The 21,709-nt window shown below is 54.5% G+C and overlaps 1 protein-coding gene across 7 annotated transcripts in view; it reads left to right on the plus strand.

The window, feature by feature from the left end:
- The window catches only part of SYNE3 (spectrin repeat containing nuclear envelope family member 3), a 92,065-nt gene extending 77,104 nt beyond the window's left edge, over nucleotides 1–14,961 (plus strand). For all 7 annotated transcript variants that reach the window (XM_066277596.1, XM_066277595.1, XM_066277593.1 and 4 more), the window contains exon 18: nucleotides 6,790–14,961. In XM_066277596.1, coding sequence (XP_066133693.1) covers nucleotides 6,790–6,990 — 201 coding nt within the window. In that variant the 3' untranslated portion in view covers nucleotides 6,991–14,961. The remainder of the gene's footprint in view (nucleotides 1–6,789) is intronic.
- Nucleotides 14,962–21,709: the final 6,748 nt, after the last annotated feature.

Consider the following 21,709-nt stretch of genomic DNA (forward strand, 5'->3'; position numbering starts at 1 on the left):
TCCCACAATTATTTCCTGGGTGCTGACTTTGTCCCAAGCACTGTTTTAGGCATTCAGATACATCAGTGCACACAAGAGCAAAGCTCAGCCCTGGCCATCTGTGCATCCTGACTGGGTGGGGAGGGAGATGGGGAGAGGGCTTCCATATCCAGATGGTCTTGTTGAGCACAGTGGTGCAGCTCTGGGTCATGAAACTTCAAAAGGCAGTAGCAGCTGAGGGGGGGGGGGGTCTTTATAGCTGCAGGTTTCTCTTATCTGTGGCTGGCAGATGTTGGGCACAGTTTATGGGGTACGCCAAGGCCACAGGCTCTACATCGCCCCAAACTCCACTTATCTGGGTTATGTTTAGAACAGTTGGATGTGTGAATGTTTGAGCCTGGTGCTGGCTGGCTTTTGAGCTAACAGGCCTCAGCCCACTATGGAGTAAGAACCCGGAGGCTCATATACAGAAGCCATTGTGGGCTCACTAAATGACAGCTCGTTTAAGCCCAGGTTTTTGTGGCCCTCCCCCAGAGTTATGGACACGGGAGGCGTGGGGTGACCCAAGAATCTGCATTTCTAACAACTTCCAGGCGATGCTCGTGCTGCTGGCCTGTGAGAAGCACTGCTACGTGCTCTGTATGGGAATCCAGGGTCCACCGTTAGTGAGCAGGATCGCTGGGGAGTTGCTGAGCCACAGTGTTCCGATGCACAAAAGGAGCGTCCACCCAGCTCATGGTGGGCAGATTTCTTGTAGTGGCTGGCACACAGTAGGTTGTTAATTGCCGTGTAAATGTCGACCCTGGAGACCGCTGCAGACACTGGCCCGCTTCTGCGGCTGAGAACAAAGGGATCGGCGCCACTTCAGTTGGGGCGCCTCCCTTTGGCTTGGTCCCGGTGTTCATTTTGTTGGTCGAGGTGTGCGCATGCGTGGTGTGTAGGGTGCGCACGCATCTGCCCGTGTGCGCACGCACACGCCGGCCTGACAGGTAGTAAGTAAGCACTCTTTTCAGAGATGGTAATCTTGCCAACTTAAAAGCATTTCCTATATTATTTTTATTCCAAAGGCAGAGGTGGAGGAGGGGAAACCTGCCCGCAGCTCATTATTTATGAGCCGTTGCTTTTGCATACTTTTTATCTTTTCTCTCCGCGCACCAAGTCTTCGAAGGCTCCCGCCACGTGAAGGACTTCAGCCTGCTTGTTTGTGGGAACAGAGTAATTGAGACTTATTAAATTTGCAGCTGCCCACGCACTTGCCAACTCAGTGCCACGAGATAGGTTTGTCTGCAGCATTCAGACACATGAAACGTAATTGCTTTTCAAGTTGCAACTGGACTGTGAGTCATCTAGATTCCTGTCCGGGCCCGGGGAGTGAGGCTTTCTGACCCGAGTGCAGACCGTTAGCCGCCGAAGAAGAGTCCGCCCGTGTTCCCATCTGCCTGGGTGGCCAGGGCGGGGTCTGTGTGCCAGTCCACAGGCAGACGTGGAGAGCAAACGTGTCCCATGCATTGGGTACTGTGGCGTCTGGGATGTAGATTCAAATGCTGAGCAGCCCGAGGGTGGCATTTTATTTACTTGACCATATTTCATAGGTTTTAAGGCTCATAATTTTTCCACATTTTCCCGTCTCTGGAACTGGGGTGTTTTATTACAATCCAGTTCTTCCGGTGGGGATGTGGACTGGCTTCCCTCCACCCCCAGGACCCCACTCACCTGAGGTTTCTTTACATTAAAATCTCTGCTTGTGCATTGTTTTGTTTTGATTTCCTTTGGACCACACTGGCTGTGTGAAATTTAGACGGCCAACCCCTGGGAGCTGCAGCCTGTGGTTCCAGTTCTCGGGGAAAGGTTCTGCTTCCTGCCCTTCACCCGGTGCTGAGATAGGACCTCGCATTTCTGTGCTTCCTCTCTCCATGCGGCGGGATCAGTGCTCGCCTCCCCACTACTAAGGGGCCGCCCCTGGCTGCCTCTGATCAGGATGCTCCATCCTGGCTGTTGGGTTCTCTTCTCTCTTACTGAGATGTAAAATAACGCCACACCTTAACCAGCATCTTGGATCGGATGCAATACTATAACACCAAAGCTCAGAGCATCAGTGAATTGTCCATGGTGGATGATTCATTTCTCTCACACTATGGTTTTTTTCAACAGTCCCTACTTTGTGCTAGGGACCATGCTGAAACTCTCACATGCCTGGACTCTGACACTCACAACCAGCTTCTCGATTCTGGTGGGAGGGGAGTGGTCTCTTGGTCTCTTCTCCATACGTGGCAGTGGCCCTCTCAGGGTGGGGCAGAGGGAGTGTAGTTTGACTTATCCCCCTGTGACTTACTGTCCAACTTTGGGGATGGATCAAATTGGGCTTTTCCTTGGTCCAATGCCATGCTGTCTCTGACCTCTAAAAGGAGAGAGCCAGGGACATACCTCCAACCATGTGCTACACCACCCCTGGGGCCTACCCATACCTCTGCAGAGCCCAGCGGCAGCTGGCCATTGCTGACTTAGACAGCATCTGTGCTCAGTTTCTGCCCCTGTGTGGGGGGAGGCACGGGGAGGCCCCCCTCGCAGGGATGTGCAGGAGCTCAGGAAGCCGTGAGTGAGGAAGAGTGCTGAGCACAGGGCCCGGCGGGGCATGTTGGGTGCGCTTGTTAACAAGTGGAGCCCAGATGTTCTGGGGGAAGCGCTGAGCAGCGAGAGCAGCTCATAGCCAGTGGCCAGGCTGCATGGTCACACCGCAGGTACTGGGGGAGAGGGGGAAGTGGCCAGAGGCACAGGAAGAGAAGGAGCCTTTTATTCATTATTTTAGTCATTCAGCAAATATTTATTGAGCAGGGCGGGGGACCCAGCAGTGAACCAAACTAATGTGAGCCCTGCCTTCAAGGTGTTGAGAGGGAGCACAGACTTGAATCAGGGGATTGCAAAGGAAAGGTCTGGGCGCCATGGGAAGGCGTGATGGAGCTTGCTTTGGTCTAGGGGCCTGGAATGCCTCATTGAGGAAGCAATCCTCCCCCTCCCAGCTGAGATTAGAATGATCAGGAGGAGTTAACCAGGTATATTGGAGGAAGGAAGGAAATAAATATTCCAGATGGAAGAGATAGCCTGTGCAAAGGCCCTGTGGCAGGAGGTTGTGAGGGCCTTTTGGGACCAAGAGATGGCATTAAAGGAGAGTGGTGCTTTTCTCTCTGATGGGGCTGGAGAGGTTGGTGGTGTCTGATCCTTGGCATCTGGTGGAGGCGGGAGCTTGTGGGAGTAGTAGGACCTGCCCATCTGCCCCAGTGGCCATCAGAGGAGGAGGGTAAAGAGCATGGACTGAGCACCAACTGTGCCTGTTGAACATAGCATGTGCTGCCTTTTTATCCTAATCCCTTTGATAGGCAGGTATCATTCTCCCACTTCCCCAACAGACGAAGGAGCTGGGTCTCAGAGAGGTTAAGTGGCCTGTCCTAGGTCACACAGAGCCAGGGTTAGAACCCAGAATTCCAAACCTTCTCCCCCACCCCGCACCATCTTTCATCAATGGCAGATTAGTTCCTGTTTACCATGATAAACTCATCTTTCTGAACTCTTCAAAACTCTGGAGTCTCAGCTTCCTGTGAAAGCTTGAAGGAGTCTGGAGCATGTGATGACCCCACACAGCGTCTCCTGCTTTGTCCCCACCACCATGTGCTCCAAACCCTCTGCTTCCGTACCGGAACGGGCGGGGAGCTTGTCACTTCCAGGAAACCCCTTTGCTCCTGGTGCCGTTCTAGCTGGGCAGGACCGACCGGGCCTTTCCGTGGGGACTGAAGGACGGGGACACTCCCGGCTCTGGGAAGAGCCGAGAGTGCTGGTTCCTTTGTTGGCTTCTTGGACCATAGCTTATGCCTGTGTGTGTGTGTGAATGTGTGTGTGTGTGTGTGTGTGTTTTCTAAGCATCTGAGGATCATATAAAAATGTGTCTTTTAGTTTAAAGAACATTTTAGAATTCAGGTCCCTCAGAGTGAGGATGTGAACCCTAAGTAAACAGCCGTGGGGCAGGCAGCGGGAGTCCTTTGAAAAAGACCACCCTTGTCAACACTTCTTAATGCAAACACACTTGAGACCTTCCAAAATGTTTTCCCCAGAGGATCATGGCCAAGACACACACACAGCTCCTCACTTCAGTAAGCTAAGTGTGAGCTCTGAGCTTGGAGGAGCAAACAGAAACGGAACACTGTAAACAGAGCCTGCGTTTGGGTGACCATTAATTACAGGTCTGTAGTTGTGGTGGAAGCCCACGTTAAGGAAGGCCTACAGCATGTCGCTTCACCCTCTCTGCTGCTCCCAGATGGGTTGGAGATTTGGAATCAAGCAAAGACAACAGGAAACGTCAAGGCGTCAGGTTAGAGCCCCACAGACTGAGGCAGCCAGCCCCATGTGAGCCGAGCGGGTGGGCAGGAGCCCACACACCTGCCAGGTCTGCCCAGCCCAGTGGCTGTGGAAGAACCTTCTCAGTGCACTGATGTTCAGTGACTTTCCAGCCCCAACCCCTGCTCCTGAAGTCACTGCAGACATAGTGCAGCCAGCAGTGCTTCTCTCTTCTGGAGGACTTTTGAGGCTGGAGTCATGGAGCCAAGTGTTATCAGCCTGGAGGACAGACAGAGTTGGGGCAGGAGAGTGGGTGAGATGACTCAGGTGTGAGAGGTAGAGAGATAGAAGTCCCCAGGAGAGAACCTCCCAGGAACACCTGCATTTAGCTATGTTTTCTCATCACCATCATCATCATCCCCACCACCACCACCACCATCATCATCATCCCTACCACCACCACCATCATCATCTCTACCACCACCACCATCATCATCCCTACCACCACCATCATCATTCCCACCACCACCACCATCATCCCCACCACCATCATCATCACTACCACCACCACCACCACCACCATCATCATCCCCACCACCACCACCATCATCATCATCCCTACCACCACCACCATCATCATCCCTACCACCACCACCATCATCATCCCTACCATCACCATCATCCCACCACCACCATCATCATCCCTACCACCACCATCATCATCATCCCTACCACCACCACCACCATCATCATCTCTACTACCACCATCATCATCCCTACCACCACCACCATCATCATCCCTACCACCACCATCATCATCATCCCTACCACCACCACCATCATCATCCCTACCACCACCACCATCCCTACCACCACCACCATCATCCCTACCACCACCACCACCACCATATTCATCTCTACTACCACCACCATCATCATTCCTACCACCACCATCATCATCACTACCACCACCATCATCATCCCTACCACCACCATCATCATCACTACCACCACCACCATCATCATCCCTACCACCACCATCACCATCATCACCACCATCATAATCCCCACCACCACTACCATCATCATTCCTACCACCACCACCATCATCATCCCCACTACCACCATCATCCCCATACCCACCACCATCATCCCCACCACCATCATTATCCCTACCACCATCATCATCCCCATACCTACCATCATCATCCCCACCACCATCATCATCCCCACCACCACCATCATCATCCCCACCACCAACACCATCATCATCCTCACTACAATCATTATCTCTACCATTGTCTTTATCATTATTAGTACCACCACCATCATCATCACCATCCTCATTATTCCCACTACCATCATCACCATCATTATCTCCACCACCATTATTATCGTCACCACCATCAACAGCATCCCCACCACCATCATCCTTACCAGCACCATCATCATCATCATTGCCCTCATCACTTGATTGTAATCTTTGATGCCTCGGCAATGGAATCTTTGGCTCTGCAGGGAGCTAGAAAATATATTCTATAAAGATAGTTCTACTACTAAGAGATTGTTTACTTTTTAAATTGAGTCCTCACCACAACCCAGCCAATAGGGAGTAGTTGTTTTAGCCCAGTTTTGCATAGAAGGAAACAGATGCTCAGAGAAGTTATTAACTTGCCTAAGGTCACGTCTATAGTGTGTAATAGAATCTGCATTGTAACCCAGTGAGCCAGGTTTCCAAGAGAGGGGCCCTGACCCCAGCACTGTGACTGTGGGGCCCCCGATTCCCTGAGCAGCCAGCCCTTGGCCCTGCACTTCCATGACCACACTACCCAGCCAGGCCCTCTAGAATTTAGAAAGTGTCACGAGTCATTTGGGCTGGAGAGACCGACCTTCCTGTGGTATTGATGGTGTTGATGAAGATGGTGATGGAGGAGGAGGAGGGTAAAGGGATGGTGAAGACCATGATGAGCGCGGTGGGGATGAAGATAATGGTGATGGCGGTGGTGACTGTGATTACACCATGATGATATTCATGACGCATAATAATAATAATAATAATAATGACAGCAGTTTTGAGTACTACTGTGTTGCAGGCCCTGTCTCATTTATTTCTCACAACAACCCTATTGGGTAGGTAGCATTATTACCCCGTTTTGTAGATGAGAAATTTGAAGTTTAGAGAGAAGTTGACTGACCTCAAAATTTACACCTAGGACACATAATCAGGCACAGATTTACATAATAACTGGCAGAACTTGCCACTTTCTATATTTGTTCTTCCTTTCGTGCCTTGACTGGTTTGAGAAAACTAGAAAGATATTTGTTTCTGGCAAAAATGACAGGAGGTCCATTTCCCAGATGGGAAGACTGAGACCTGTGCAGATAGTCAGCCCAGTGCCACTGCTGCCCCTAGCAACCCCCTCGCCCCTCCCTCTCTGGCTTGGAGCCCCCAGCCCCCTCACACCTCCCGCTCTGGTTCTGCAGACCCAGTGGTGGGGCCGACCCGGCGCCCTGTTCCGGAAGGTGTGCTGCGTGGCTCTGCCCCTGCAGCTGCTGCTGCTGCTCCTGCTGCTGCTGCTCCTGCTGCTGCCCGTGGGCAAGGAAGACCGCAGCTGCACGCTGGCCAACAATTTCGCCCGCTCCTTCGGGCTCATGCTCCGCTACGACGGCCCCCCGCCCACCTAGCCCACTGCGGGCACGCAGGTGACTTTCCTCTCCAGCCTTCCATCAGCCCCGGGCTCCTCCTGAGGACTCTGGGGACACTGGAAACGGGCAGGCCCCACGGCAGGGCTGCCCAGTGTAAATACTGTATCCATGCTCCCTGCACAGAACTACTTTTTATACCGTGTGGTCTTCGTCTATTTATACTAAATGTGTACTCTGTGTGACCGGGGAATCATGTATAGAATTTTCATATGCTCTGTATATAGACGCGCGGTGTGTGCGGTTCCACAGGTGACAGGTACACTGCTCACAAAAATTAGGGGATGTTTTATAGCTTCATATTCATTTTGAAATCTCCCCTAACTTTTGTGAGCAGTATATTTGTGGCTGGGGAGAAGTTGTGACATTTTTGCCTCGGTCTGCAGTCAGCCCTGGTGACTGTAATGTGTCACTTGGATGGTGACCTCTTATCCAGCAGCTACCCCCCAACCCGCTGTGACTGGAAAGCCCTCGTGGCTGTCACACAGATGGGCACCCGAGCCCCCCCCCCCCCAGTGCCCAGGGACTCCTGTGTTTGCGCGATGAGAACGAACGTGCTTGTCTGGTCTTAGAGACAGCCAATTAGGCGCTAGGGGTCAGAGGCAGAATGGGGGTGGTCAGTGGCAGGCCCAGTGACAAGTGATTTGGTGACATCAAGGGAAGGAAAGAACTACAAAGAGCAGACCCAGGAAGAACTAGAAGGCACAGCAGAATGGGGGCGCCCTGATGGCCCGGACCGGCGACGAGTGTCGGTGGCCACGCAGTGCGCCTTCAGGAAGTGGTTAGAGCGTGCCCCAGTGTTTAGAGCGTGCCCCCGTGGTTAGAGCATGCCCCGGTGGTTAGAGCGTGCCCCAGTGGCTAGAGCGTGCCCCAGTGGCTAGAGCGTGCCCCGGTGGCTAGAGCGTGCCCCAGTGGCTAGAGCATATCCCAGTGGTTAGAGCGTGCCCCAGTGGTTAGAGCGTGCCCCAGTGGCTAGAGCGTGCCCCGGTGGCTAGAGCGTGCCCCAGTGGCTAGAGCGTGCCCCGGTGGTTAGAGCGTGCCCCGGTGGTTAGAGCGTGCCCCAGTGGTTAGAGCGTGCCCCAGTGGCTAGAGCATATCCCAGTGGTTAGAGCGTGCCCCAGTGGTTAGAGCGTGCCCCAGTGGTTAGAGCGTGCCCCGGTGGTTAGAGCGTGCCCCAGTGGTTAGAGCGTGCCCCAGTGTTTAGAGCGTGCCCCCGTGGTTAGAGCGTGCCCCGGTGGCTAGAGCGTGCCCCAGTGGCTAGAGCATATCCCAGTGGCTAGAGCGTGCCCCAGTGGTTAGAGCATGCCCCAGTGGTTAGAGCATGCCCCAGTGGTTAGAGCATGCCCCAGTGGCTAGAGCGTGCCCCAGTGGTTAGAGCGTGCCCCAGTGGTTAGAGCGTGCCCCAGTGGCTAGAGCGTGCCCCGGTGGCTAGAGCGTGTCCCAGTGGCTAGAGCGTGCCCCAGTGGTTAGAGCGTGCCCCAGTGGCTAGAGCGTGCCCCGGTGGCTAGAGCGTGCCCAAGTGGCTAGAGCGTGCCCCCGTGGCTAGAGCGTGCCCCAGTGGTTAGAGCGTGCCCCATGTGTTCTGTTCAGGGAGAAAGTCGAGTTCTCCACGGAGCGAGGGGAGCACGCTCTGTGTAGCCACCACCTGACGGTACTGGAGAAGGTGTGCTATCCCATCACTCTCAGGCTGTTTGTCATTGTCTCTGATTTAAATTGAAGGGACAGAGGGGAGCCCCGGGCACTGTAGGGCAGAGGGATCAGGGGTCCAAGACAGAGACGAGAGATCAGCCTTGGAGCTCAGTCCATCTGAAGGGCTCTCCCTCCCACTCCCGGCCAGTCCTCTGGACCAAGAATGTCCCCCATGTGTCCCCACCCCCACCCCCGAGGGAGCCAGGTTCCAGGTGCTCCAGACCAGGCCCTCTCCGTCCAGGGCGAGGCAGTTGGGCTCCATGCGCCACGTGGGAAGGGACCAGGCTGACTCTGTGCTGGGCCCTGAGGCCAGAACATGCCCCCTTCCTCCCTAGGGGATTCTGGAGTTGTGCCCAAGTGCTTTATAACTCCATCATGTTCTCCCTAAATCAACACTAGGTTTTCCTTTTTAAAAAATGCTTAGCGCCCACTCTTTACACACCAGTTTTGTCTGTTCAGTCACAAACAGACCAAGAGGCCTTTGGAACCATCAAGTGTTACAGACCCAGGAAGGCCCTTTAAGCAGAGAGGACCTGAGGACCCCAGAAGCCCCTGACCCCAGCACTACGCTCCCCCCCCCCACCAACCCCTCCCTTTCTGGCGCAGGCGCAGTCAGCATAGCTCTCACCGCTGCGCTGGGACTCGGGCCTCCCGGAACCGATGGGAACTAGACGTTCATGGCGCAGGGAAATGGTGTTGCTAAGGAAAGCGCTTGGCGCTGACTCAGAAAGCACGATTTTTTCCAGACACTTAGAAGCTGAGCCTCAAGGCCATACCCCCAGATGACCGCTCTACTGGAAAGTCAGGGACGGCGTGCCCCAAGACCTCAGGCCCGGGCACTCAAGCCCAGATGCTTGGGTTGTGTGGGTCCCGTCCCCGAAGGACCGAGCTGTGGCAGGGACATTCAAATGTCTCCATGCCTACTCCTCCACTTTATAGGTGAGAAGGATGAGGCCCAGAGAGGGGAAGTCAAGTCCCCATGGGCACACATCGAGGAGGCAATGTCAACCACTGCCGCTAGAGGGAGCCCTGCTCACTGTAGCACATGGCGGGATCTCCCCGCCCACGCCACCATGTCCGCAACTTCAAAAGCTAAAGCCACTTAACATGAATTGGGGGAGAGACACACCGCAGTGTGTGGGCTGGTGGGTGGGAATGTTTGTATATTTTTTTAAACTTTGATAATGATGCCATGGAGACCGCTTGTTTTCATAACTTTTTTTAAAAAAGAGAGAACCGATATTTTCATGACTTTCATATAAATGCCATTGTGATACGCTTTGTCAACCCAGTTCCCGGTGCTTTTCAAGTGTAATCTCCTTTGTGTCAAGTGCGGGCAGACAACTATGATCTTTATAACTTTCTAGCTTCCCCAACAGGAGCCGCGGAGAGCTGTAACGTGCCCTTCGAGAGAGGTGCACGCTGGGGCCCGGGTGTTTGTTTCTTCTGTCCCCAGGGTGTGCGGAATGGGAAGAAAGCTGAACATCACGGCTCGGCCGATGTGTGTGTGTGTGTGTGTGTGTGTGTGTGTGTGTGTGTGTGTGTGTGAGAGAGAGAGAGAGAGAGAGAGAGAGAGAGAAGAAGAGAGATAAAGAGGGAGGGGAGAGAGGAGAGAGAAGGAGAGGGAGAAGGAAAGAGGGGTAGAAGATAGAGAAGGAAGAAAAGGAAGAAGAGGAGGAGGAAAAGGAGGAGGAGGAAAAGGAGGGGAAGGAGGAGGCGAGGTGGGAGAAAAGCACGAGTGAGCTGGTCGAAGTTGCCGGTCGCTTGGCCGTCTCCCACCCCCCTTCCCGGTCCTCTTAGCCAGCTCTGTGAGCGCAGAAAGACACATGTGGAATCTGGAGGGTGTTTATCAAGAAAAGATGGGAGGTGTGGGCAGCAGCTGAGGCTAGGAGACCCCGGGGAATCAGACGCAGGGGCCAGAGGGAGCGATGACATCAGAAACAGTGCCTTCCCCTTGGTGCCGTGGCTGCCTGGCCCTCGCACACTCCACGAGCCATGTTTGACTGAATTCCCTTACCCTTGGGGTTTGCTGTTACTGCACTCCGTTTCTGAGATGAGACAGCTGCTGCTGAAGGATACGAAGACGCATGGCCCTGCAGAAGTGGGCTTTGAGCCCAGGTTTGTCTGTCCCCGGAGCCCCTGCTGGGAGGAGGCGTGCGCCAGGTCGTCCTGGGTTCTCCAGGGTGGAGCCTCTGCAGACCCCAGGGATGTGTGTCACAGACCAGCACCTCCGTTCCTCTGCTCGGTGGGGACGGGACAGCGAGGCTTCCCTCGGTCAGCCTCCCTGCTGGACCGGCCCTCTGCTCTGGGGAGAGTCATTGCCCGTAGTAGCGCCGTACACCAGCCACTGCTCACGCTCAGTGGAAGGTGAGCACCCCTCCCTCCTCCTCCTAGGACGTGGCTGCTGTCACGGTAACCAGCGCCTGCCTAGGGAACTGCAGGCCACCCCCAGCAGTGAGTGTGTTTGCCGACACCCTGCTTCCCTCCTGGGAAACGGGTCCTGGGTCCTGGGCCCCCTTCCATCTCTCAGGGCCCCTCTGCCTGGGGCTGCTGGCTGGAGCTCCCAGCAGGGAGCCGGGGGGGTGGGGATGCCTGCACCAGGCAGGGTGCTTGCTGGCTGGCCAAGGCCCCTGGTGTACTGCTGCTGGCCACACACCGGGCACAAGCCCTCAAACGCTGCACGCTTATTGTTATTTTTATTACTGGCACACTTAGTAACCCACAGTCACGGTTCGTGGTAAAAATCGGTGGCTGGAAATATCAACCTGAGAACCCGCAGTGTCTGTTCCAGCAATCCATCTGGCCATGAGTTAACATGAGCTCTTGCCTGTCTCCACCCCTTGCCTGCTCTGCTCCCCAGAGCCGGGGAGGTGAGGGACCCCAGGGAGGCTGTGCCTGAGGTCTCTGCCTGCTCTGTGAACCCTGAGACGGCCACCTGTGGCTTCCTCTGCAGCATGTCATCTCCCCGGCGGCAGCCCAGTGACCTCGAGCTGGCCTCTGTGTCCCTAGCCCAGTCAGTCATGCCCTAATTTCCACTCTCACAAGAACTCAGCTAAGACAGTGGGGGCTCCCCTCGCTCCCCTCACCCCAGCCTGGTTGTCACCAGTCGGGTCAGCAACCTAAGAGAGGTGGTGAGGCCGTGAGCAGGGGCCCAGCAGGAATTGAGTGAACATCCACGTCCCCTGCTGAGTCCGTGGCAGACATCACTAGCTGATCACCGAGCTCTTCCCCTCCCCCTTGCCAGCCTGAATGGACCTCACAGTCTTTGCCAAACCCACGCCAGGCCGCTGCCGCCATGCACCTTGGGCACCTGAGAAAACCCTGTTTGATACCCTGTACCCAGTACCATGCCCATCAGAAAACTCTCAATTCTGGCCTCCTCCTTGTTTAAAAAAAGTCGTTGTTTTTAAATTAGGATGTTCTTAATCAAAAAATGACTTTCCTTAGTCTAGTACCTTTGGGGTGAGACGAGCCAACCCCAAAGGCTGGCGTTAGGGTGAATTACCTGCTATGACTTACTTGTAGGGGAAGCGAAATGGAGGAGGAAAAACTAAATGACCAGCTGTTTCAGGCTGTCAGAGTGGGGAGGGCTCCTATAGACTGTTCTGTTCCAACATGGGCCCATTTTACAGGTGAGAAAACTGAGGTCCCAACAGCTCCTGTTCACCCAGGGAATCCAGGGAGTCAGGTCCAGAAGTGGGGTGCATCTCTGCACCTGTCCGGTGCCGGTTACGCAGCTCAGTGCTGGACAGGATGGGGAGGGAGCTTTGCTAATAGTGGGGTGAGGTCCCCGCAACCATCCCCCAAACTGTGGGCAAAGGGGGAAATCAGTCCTGGAGCCTCCTGTGCTCCTTGAAATGCTCGATGTTTTGGGAAGATGGTGGGGCGCTCCTGTCTGGAAAGGAAATTCCTAGATCCAGCTCCCCCACCCCATTCCAACTGGGACTTAAATAAATGAGGCGCTTTGAGAAGCCTGGAGCTGAGCCCTTGCATCTTCTCCCCAGCTCAGGGGTGCCAGGGCCCCGGTTTCTACAGCTCTTTCCCCTTTTCCTCATGCTCACCCTCATGGCCCAAGATGCTTGCTCTGCCTCCGATTTTTCATCTGGGTTCCAGGTAGGAAGCAGGGGGTGAACCAGCTGATTCTGTAGGAGCTTTCCTGGAGGTCCCCCCCCCCCAGACTTCTATGTTATCTTGTCGCCCAGGACTGTGTCCCATGGGTCCCCACATCAGCATGGAGTCTGGGAACACGGCACCCCAACAACATAGGGTTCTGTTAGTAAGAAAGAGGGGTAGACTGGATTGGGGTGGCCCTTGGGTGTCTGCCTCAGTCATCCTGACACTCTGTGTCCTGGTCTCACGCTCGATCAGCAGAACTTGGCATTCACGGTTGAAGTGTGAGAACAGCCTTCTGCCACCGCCCGCCACCTGCCTCGCCCGGGGTCCGTCCCCGAGTCCTGCGCATCCCTTCCCCTGGCCGAGGTATTGCAGACGTTCCTTCCCCACTCCGGACACCTCCGGGCCTACCTGCTTGGCACTGGGATTCAGCCCAGGGAATTCCTATTTGGTTTAACTTCTTCTAGAACATGAGGAACTTCTGGGTGCAAATCCTGGGGAAAGAGGCCCTCAGCTTTCCCAGGCTGCCCTGCTCTGTCTCACAGACCACTGAGGGCTTGAAAGCAAAAGCTGGAGGGCACCCCCGCGGGAGGCTCCCTCTCGTCATCTGGTTGGCAGAGCCCACGGGGACTCCAGCAGAGGCCCAGATGCCAAGGGCTTACGGCAGCCACCATTTCTGCCTCAGTTCCAATTACAAGAGAAGTGCCTTCTGTCTGTCAAAGTAAGAAGAAGGGCACCACCTGGGTGATGGGCCCGGGGGTGGAGGCTGGTGCTTACCTTCCCCTGGAGAGCAGAGACAGGCCACCTCTTGCGGGGCAGATGGAGGCCACAGCAGGCTTCATGATGTCACTGCCTGTAAAGCAGCTCTGATTTCTTCCACTGGAGGAACAAAAGAGGCATTTTCTCTCCAGAGGCAGTGGCATGGAAGTTTTATCGGCAAGGAAGTTTTATCGGCAAGGAAGAAGTGGACAGAGGAAGTTGTGTGTGTGTGTGTGTGTGTGTGTGTGTGCATGTGCGTGTGCGCATGCTGTATGCACAGTTCCACCTAGAAGCACAGATGGGCAGCACTGTGGCTTCCAGACAAGAGATACCACCCGCCCCATGGTCTCTGGGAGCCTCAGATGACCACGCTGGGCCCAGGGTGTTTCCCCTGACCCCGGCGTGTTATGCCTCAGATGGGATGGACCCCTGGGATCTCTGCCTCTGGACACCCCCTCGGGCTGGTCTGGAACTGACGCTTTCTCTTTTTCTTGTATTGCATATAACCTGCTCGTGAGCGAGAACTCGGCTCCCACACCTGCCCCTGTCTCTCTTGCTCTGTCTGTGCATCTTTGTGTTCTAGACACCAGTAATGTCCATCAAATGTGTCGAGCACCTAAGGTACCAGAAGCAGGAAAAGTATCAGGTGTCCAGGATCAGCTTTGGAGGAATGAGTACTTTTCATTTCAAGCCCCAAGCCTAGCTCTAGCTCACATGGCTGCACTGCTCTGGTTAATGAGCCAGGCCGTGGCGTGGTACGATGTGCATGCGTGCGCGTGTGTGTGCATGTGTGTGTGCGTGTGTGCATGTGTGTGCGTGTGTGTGCATGTGTGCACGCGTGTGTGTGCATGTGTGCGCGCGTGTGTGCATGTGTGCGCGTGTGCATGCGTGTGCATGTGTGTGCATGCGTGTGCACGTGTGTGTGCGTGTGTGTGTGTGTGTAGACGCTGGGTAAGTGCGTTTTGGCGTCAAAAGCAAATTACCTTCAGTGTTTCAAATGTTCTGTTATGTAAACAGTATGCACAAGGACCATATCCACTCCCATTCTCCTCTCTGTGACTGGAAAACATGCATTTGCAGTAAATTAAGCTTTCTGGGAGGACAAGCAGGGTCGCAGCCACACAGCTGTCCGGGGCACGTGCGTGCCATCTTGGTTCACATCAAGCCCAGCGCCCAGAGCCCCCCGTGCCCGGGAGGGGTGTGCTGCCCTTGCAGCTGCTCAGGGCTGCGTCCCGATGTGACGTCGCACGTTCCTGCCCCGCCCTGTGGTCTGAATGGAAAGGGACGGTGTTCGCAACATGCCTTGATGTTTCTGTTGAAGCTTCATGTTCTGTTTTTGTTTTGTTTTTTTTTAAATGTATCTGCTTTACATTTGGAAATAAAAATCTCTATTTTGGGCTATGAAAGATTGTGTGACTTGGAAATTCTTTTTCTGAAGTAAAGAAAGGAGTTTGTCCAAAGAGGTTACGAGGACAAGGATGACATGTGACGGAGGCCGGCGGGTCTTTAAATTCCGGCTTCCGAGGCAGAGACAGCGCCCGGTTTACGCGAAGGCTGAACTCAAGTCAACAGGCATGGTACAGTGTGCATGCGTGTGCGTGTGCATGCGTGTGCGTGTGTGTGTGTTACGCTGGGTAAGCGCGTTTTGGCATCAAAAGCCAAAGTCAAAGGCCCAGCATAAACATCAGTGCCACACGGGACGCGTCTTCCACAACATTGTCAGCCTCCCCGAGACCTCCTGGGTCGCAGTCGTGAGGGTGGAGGGCAGGCCAAGTGGATTTTGAAAATTCCAAATGTGCTCTGAGTAGAAAGAGATGGCCCGAGCAGATCCAGGCCCCAGGCAGATAACAGTGGCCCTTCGGGCCTGCACTTCCACCCCCTGGATCAAAGCCCCGCTGGGATGGTTGGTTTGACTAACAATTCCTAGGTTCCGATATCTGGCTTCCCGGCCCACAGTACACTGATGCTGCAGACAGAGGGGACAGGACTAGATTCAGGGGACGTGGGCGATGCTGTACCCATGACAGAGGGGACACGACTAGATTCAGGGGACGTGGGCGATGCTGTACCCATGACAGAGGGGACACGACTAGATTCAGGGGACGTGGGCGATGCTGTACCCATGACAGAGGGGACAGGACTAGATTCAGGGGACATGGGCGATGCTGTACCCATGACAGAGGGGACACGACTAGATTCAGGGGACGTGGGCGATGCTGTACCCATGACAGAGGGGACAGGACTAGGTTCAGGGGACGTGGGCGATGCTGTACCCATGACAGAGGGGACACGACTAGATTCAGGGGACGTGGGCGATGCTGTACCCATGACAGAGGGGACAGGACTAGATTCAGGGGCCGTGGGCGACGCTGTACCCATGACAGAGGGGACAGGACTAGGTTCAGGGGACGTGGGCGACGCTGTACCCATGACAGAGGGGACAGGACTAGGTTCAGGGGACGTGGGCGATGCTGTACCCATGACAGAGGGGACACGACTAGGTTCAGGGGCCGTGGGCGATGCTGTACCCATGACAGAGGGGACAGGACTAGATTCAGGGGACGTGGGCGATGCTGTACCCATGACAGAGGGGACAGGACTAGATTCAGGGGACGTGGGCGACGCTGTACCCATGACAGAGGGGACAGGACTAGATTCAGGGGACGTGGGCGATGCTGTACCCATGACAGAGGGGACAGGACTAGATTCAGGGGACGTGGGCGATGCTGTACCCATGACAGAGGGGACAGGACTAGATTCAGGGGACGTGGGCGATGCTGTACCCATGACAGAGGGACACGACTAGATTCAGGGGACGTGGACAATGCTGTACCCATGACAGAGGGGACAGGACTAGATTCAGGGGACGTGGACAATGCTGTACCCATGACAGAGGGGACACGACTAGATTCAGGGGACGTGGGCGACGCTGTACCCATGTGCAAGGAGAGGTCTGAGAAATGGGAAAATGAGCCGGGACCCACCACTCATGAAAGCAGGCTCCTAACAGTGACCCTAGCTCAACAAGGAAAGTATTATACAATCTGTGTCCAGAATCTGCTGACAGAGGCATGATGTGGACAGGGTTGTACGGAGCTGTTTCTGGGAGCAGGATGTAAAACTGAAAGGCTTTGCTGCTTGCATAATTTATCGCCCCTCTCCGAATTGAAAGAAAACTGCTCTTTTTAAAATAATGCATGTAATTCATTTCCTGATCTGTTAGTTTAAGAAATCCTTCTCACCTTTTGGGAGAAGAGAGAAGAACCCCTCAGGGGAGAAGCAGCAGGTCTGTAATTCTGCCTCTTTAAGTAGCAGGTAAAAGGCAGAGATGAGGTTTTAGACTTTACCCTCATTTCAGTGAGAAAGACTCTGCACCTTTTCTATTCAGGACTCAGTTCCTCAGCACATGCCCTGGAGTTCAACACCATTCAGATCGCTTTGTTGTTGTTTTTTTAAGTGAGAGGAGGGGAGATAGTGAGACAGACTCCCGCATGCTCCCTGACCAGAATCCACCCGGCAACTCCCATCTGGGGCTGATTCTCAAATCAACCGAGCTATCCTCAGTGCCGGGGCCGACACTCAGAACAACTGAGCCACTGGCTGTGAGAGGGAAAGAGAGGGAGAAGGGGAAGAGGGAGGAGGAGAGAAGCAGATGGTCACTTCTCTTGTGTGTGTGCCTGACCAGGGAGTGAACCTGGGGTGTCTACACACTGGCTGATGCTCCTCTATCCACTGAACCAAACGGCCAGGGCCAAGTCGCTCTGAGTTTTTGACCTAGTGGAGCGGCTGTGCAGGTGAAGAGCAAAGGGTGGGAAGTCTGTTCCGTCAGGAAGGGTGTGGGAGGCTTGGTGTTCGCTGGTGCACCTCGCTGTACGGCCAGCGAGGTGATGACATCCTGGACGCCCCAGCGCACACAGCTGCTGCATGCACAGGGCGGAGGGACAGCGAGACAAACCTTCGTTTGCTACAAGGAATTTGCAACTGGAAGAAGTGTGTCCCTCCGGCATCCGAGGGACCCACAGTCTAAAGTCCTCAAGAAAGGCCAAACGCCTCTGAAGTAAGCCCTGTGCTCTCGTGGCCTGAGACACAGAGGTCCCTCGCCTTGAGTGCGTTGTGCAAAGAATAAAGCACATGCTGTGAAGGAGGACAGAACTTGGCCTCCTGGGATTCTCTGCCCTTTCCGCGTGTACGGAATTGGTCGAGGAGTTGCCCTGTTTCACTGATATTTTTAAAAGCCTCAATCTGTCTAACATGAACGTGCCCTGTACATCCGTTAGAATAGCCAAACGTGGTGTGGGTGCTATTTCCACAGCGGCGGCCCCAACCCTCGGGTCAGGAACTGGGTGTGAAAGCCCGGCTTCAGTGGGAAAACTGGAGTCAGCCCCCCTTGTTTTTATTTCACGCCTTTTTGGGAACCCAACCCATTGTGAAAGTGACATTAACCACACACACACACACACATACACACACACACACACACACACACACACACGGTTTTTAAACCTTCACGGAGCCCTCTCACCGACTCCTGGCTAGATGATTAACTCGCTTTTATGCTGAGGTGATTTTTTTTTTTTTTATTTAGCCAGGCGTGTTATGGAAGTAATGATCTTACCTCTAGTTCTCATCTGTGGCTTCCGAGCCCAGCTGGGACGTGCCTAACTGGGGAGCTTCCTCATTCCACCTGGAGAGCTCTCGGTGCGAACTTCATTCAGCGTGGTTACTTAGCCTTGTCGGCCCCTTCGGTCACCGCCTGGCCAGCGCTGGCTCCCACTGTCCCCTGCAGGGACCTTTCTCCCTCTGCTCCTCAATTACGCTTCCAGTGGGGCCACCCCGGCTGCCTCGGGCCTCCTTTGCTGGGACTTCACGTTGCACTGCATGCTGCACACACCCGGTCCCTGCTCCCTGCTCCCTGCTCCCTGCTCCCAGCTCCCCGTGGTCCTTCGCTGTGGCCTGCTGCTGCCAGTTTCCAGCAGGAGGGCTCCTCGACCGATGGACATCAACGGAAATTGTTTCAAATTGTCCTCTCTCACGCGGTGAGTGCGTGTTTCCCGTCTCGGGGCATGTGCAAATAATTGAGGCCCCTTTTGCCTTGGAAGGAGGTGATGGGATGACAAAAGGAAAAGTGAGATGAAAAGGAAAAGGCCGAGCACAATGTGGTGCCCAGCCCGCATCCTGGAACAGCGAAGGGACGTCGGCAAAAGGCCAGATGAGACGCAAACACAGCCTGCAGTTGCGTTAATAATACCGTACCGTGTTCCTGTCTTGCTTTGGACGTGGTTATGTAGATGTGCGCATGAGAGGAGCCTGGGTCCAGGGCATGTACGGAAAACAGCCGGGTTGCGCTTGCTCACTTGTTCGGCTGCAAGCATGTTGCATGACTAGTGCGTGAGCACGTGGCAGAAAGCCACATATGTGTGAATTCTATAAGAAGCCATGGGTGCTGCCTTTGGGGACGATCTTCCCAGATCGCTCTCCTGCCACCTCAAGGTGCGGTGCCCTGACTTCCCTCAGCTGCCCCGCGAGGGGCGGAGTTCCTGACCCCTTGCCCTCCACTGTGAAAAGCGGTTTTCCTCTGCTAATTTGCTCACCCATCTCTGCGAGCCTCCAATAAATGAGAACAGCCTGACGCTTTCCGGCCCCACAGCTCCTCTGCCGCCCGCCCGAACCCACTGTGCACCTGCCCGGCCTCGGCCGCCGGCGTGACAGTCGATGGAAGCAATGGTGCTGTTTCTGCACTTTTCTAACATGCTCCAAGTGAAATTTTAATTTTTTAAAATAAGTTGTTTTATGGCCTTGGAAAAAAAAATGTAATGGTTCTCTTTGCCCTTAACTTGCTCCCTTAGAAATGAGGATGAGGCCCTGGCTGGTTGGCTCAGCGGTAAAGCATTGGCCTGGCGTGTGGAAGTCCCGGGTTCGATTCCCGGCCAGGGCACACAGGAGAAGCGCCCATCTGCTTCTCCGCCCCTCCCCCTCTCCTTCCTCTCTGTCTCTCTCTTCTCCTCCCACAGCCGAGGCTTCATTGGAGCAAAGTTGGCCTGGGCGCTGAGGATGTCTCTGTGGCCTCTGCCTCAGGCGCTAGAGTGGCTCTGGTTGCAACAGAGCGATGCCCCAGAGGGGCAGAGCATCGCCCCCTGGTGGGCAAAGCGTCACCCCCTGGTGGGCAGAGCGTCGCCCCCTGGTGGGCGTGCCAGGTGGATTCTGTGGATCCTGTGGATCCCAGTCTGGCACATGCAGGAGTCTGCCTCTGCCCCCCCCCCAAACCCCCTGCTTCTCACTTCGGAAAAATAAAAAAAACACAATGGAGATGAGGCCATTCTAGGAGCAGGCTCTGGTCGGCCTCATCTGTGTTTGGCTCCCAGAATCCTGCATCTCCGAGGTGTCTGACCGTGGGAGAGGTCTCCAATCCTCCTGAATGACTCTCACCTCGGAGGACTGTGCTGGCGAGGCTCAATGGGACAGTGTGGCCACAGGACCTGCACCATGCCTGACACATAGTATATGTTTAACAATTGAGAGCTGGTTGTTGACCTCCCGTCCCAGCCGCCTCCTCGGTCATGCAAGTTCAGAAGCGTCTTGTGTTGGCCATCTGCACGCGGAGTTCCCAGGACGCTTCATTTGACCCCAGAGTTCTGCCCTGCAACTGCTGCTGGGCCTCGGGGGTTGTGAGTCCCCCACAGCCTTACCAGTGTCTTGGGAATGAATACTTGCGGAGGGAAAATTCTAGAATCGGTCAGGGTTCAGTTGCAGACAACAGAATGTACTCTCCCAGTTGACAGAGAAAAGGATTTGCTTTGAGGTGGCTCAGCCCTGTTGGAAGGGCTGAAAGAGAAGAACCTAGCCTGAGCCTCCAGGCAGAACTCCAGCCCTGGACACTCTGCCTTTTCCACCAGGAGGAGAGAGGCGGCCGGCCCTGCAAGGCGCTGTTGACCGGGAATCCGTCGTCAGTGCCCACGTCTGCCCACAGCACAGGACAGGCGCCCTACAGCGCGGTGCCTCCCTGCCCTACTGAGGGTCACACAGGACTCTCTGAGTGGGCGAGAGCGAGCTCTTATTCAGAACTTGGCAGCCAAGACGTCCAGATGTCATTTTAGCGTCAATGTTTCTACGTGACAGGAAGGCATCGTGCCAGGAGTTTAATGGGTAGTGAAGAGCAAACCCACACCACCCTCCACGGTTCACACGTTTGGAGACTTACCATCCGTGTACGCCCGTTTCCATGTCTGAGCTTCCAGATAAAAAAACAGCGGGAGCAAGGAGTTCCCCCTCCTGATGCAGCGCCTCCCGTGCAGACAGAGCACGTCCAGTCACGTCACGCTGGGCAGTGTGGCCATGTCTGTGCTCTGTCGTTATTCCTCCGGTCCACTCACAATCTTTGCTTGCTTTCCCGACGTCTGCAAACTAAATCATAAAGTTATTTAAGTACCAACATAGTATTTTCAAATTTGCCTCTTAGCAAGACCTAAACTACACTGCTTACAAAAACTAGGGGACCAGGGAACGTGCAGCTGCTCCAGGACTTCCAGCCTTTTTACAGTGCATTCTCACCAATGAAATAAAGGTTGGTTTTGCATCTCATTTGCATAATTGAACAACTTTCTTTGACTTGTCATTTATTTTTCTGATTTTCTTGTTTAATAAAAAAAATCAAATGCTTCTTTCTTTTATCGCTTCATATTCAGTTTGAAATATTACCTAATTTTTGTGAGCAGTATATTTCCTATTTGGCCCTTTAGAGAAATGTTTGTCAGCCCTACGCACGGGTGTGCTTACACACTTTCCCACCTCGCCACCCCGAGCCCAGCCACGTCCCAGATCCCACATACCGGCCAGGTCCTTCTGTAAGACCAGCTCCCTGGCAGGCTGGCCCTGACCCCCTTGAAGGGGACCAGGGACAAAGCACGTGGATCGGGCATCAGGAGAAATTTGTTCCAGCCCCCGTGATGGCCACCCACTTGCTTTGTGACTTTGGTAACTTAAGTTTCCTCTCTGCTCCTTGGATACCCTCTCCATGAACTGGGGAGTTCAAACGTGAATCACTTTGGAGATCTCCACCAGCAGCAGCACAGAGATCTCTTCAAACCATCATCCTGACCAGCACGAGGAACCCGCGGAGAGGACCACGCAGGGGGCGGCGCCC

Source organism: Saccopteryx bilineata, chromosome 4 (assembly GCF_036850765.1).
Source record: "Saccopteryx bilineata isolate mSacBil1 chromosome 4, mSacBil1_pri_phased_curated, whole genome shotgun sequence".
Classification (NCBI taxonomy): Eukaryota; Metazoa; Chordata; class Mammalia; order Chiroptera; family Emballonuridae; genus Saccopteryx; species Saccopteryx bilineata.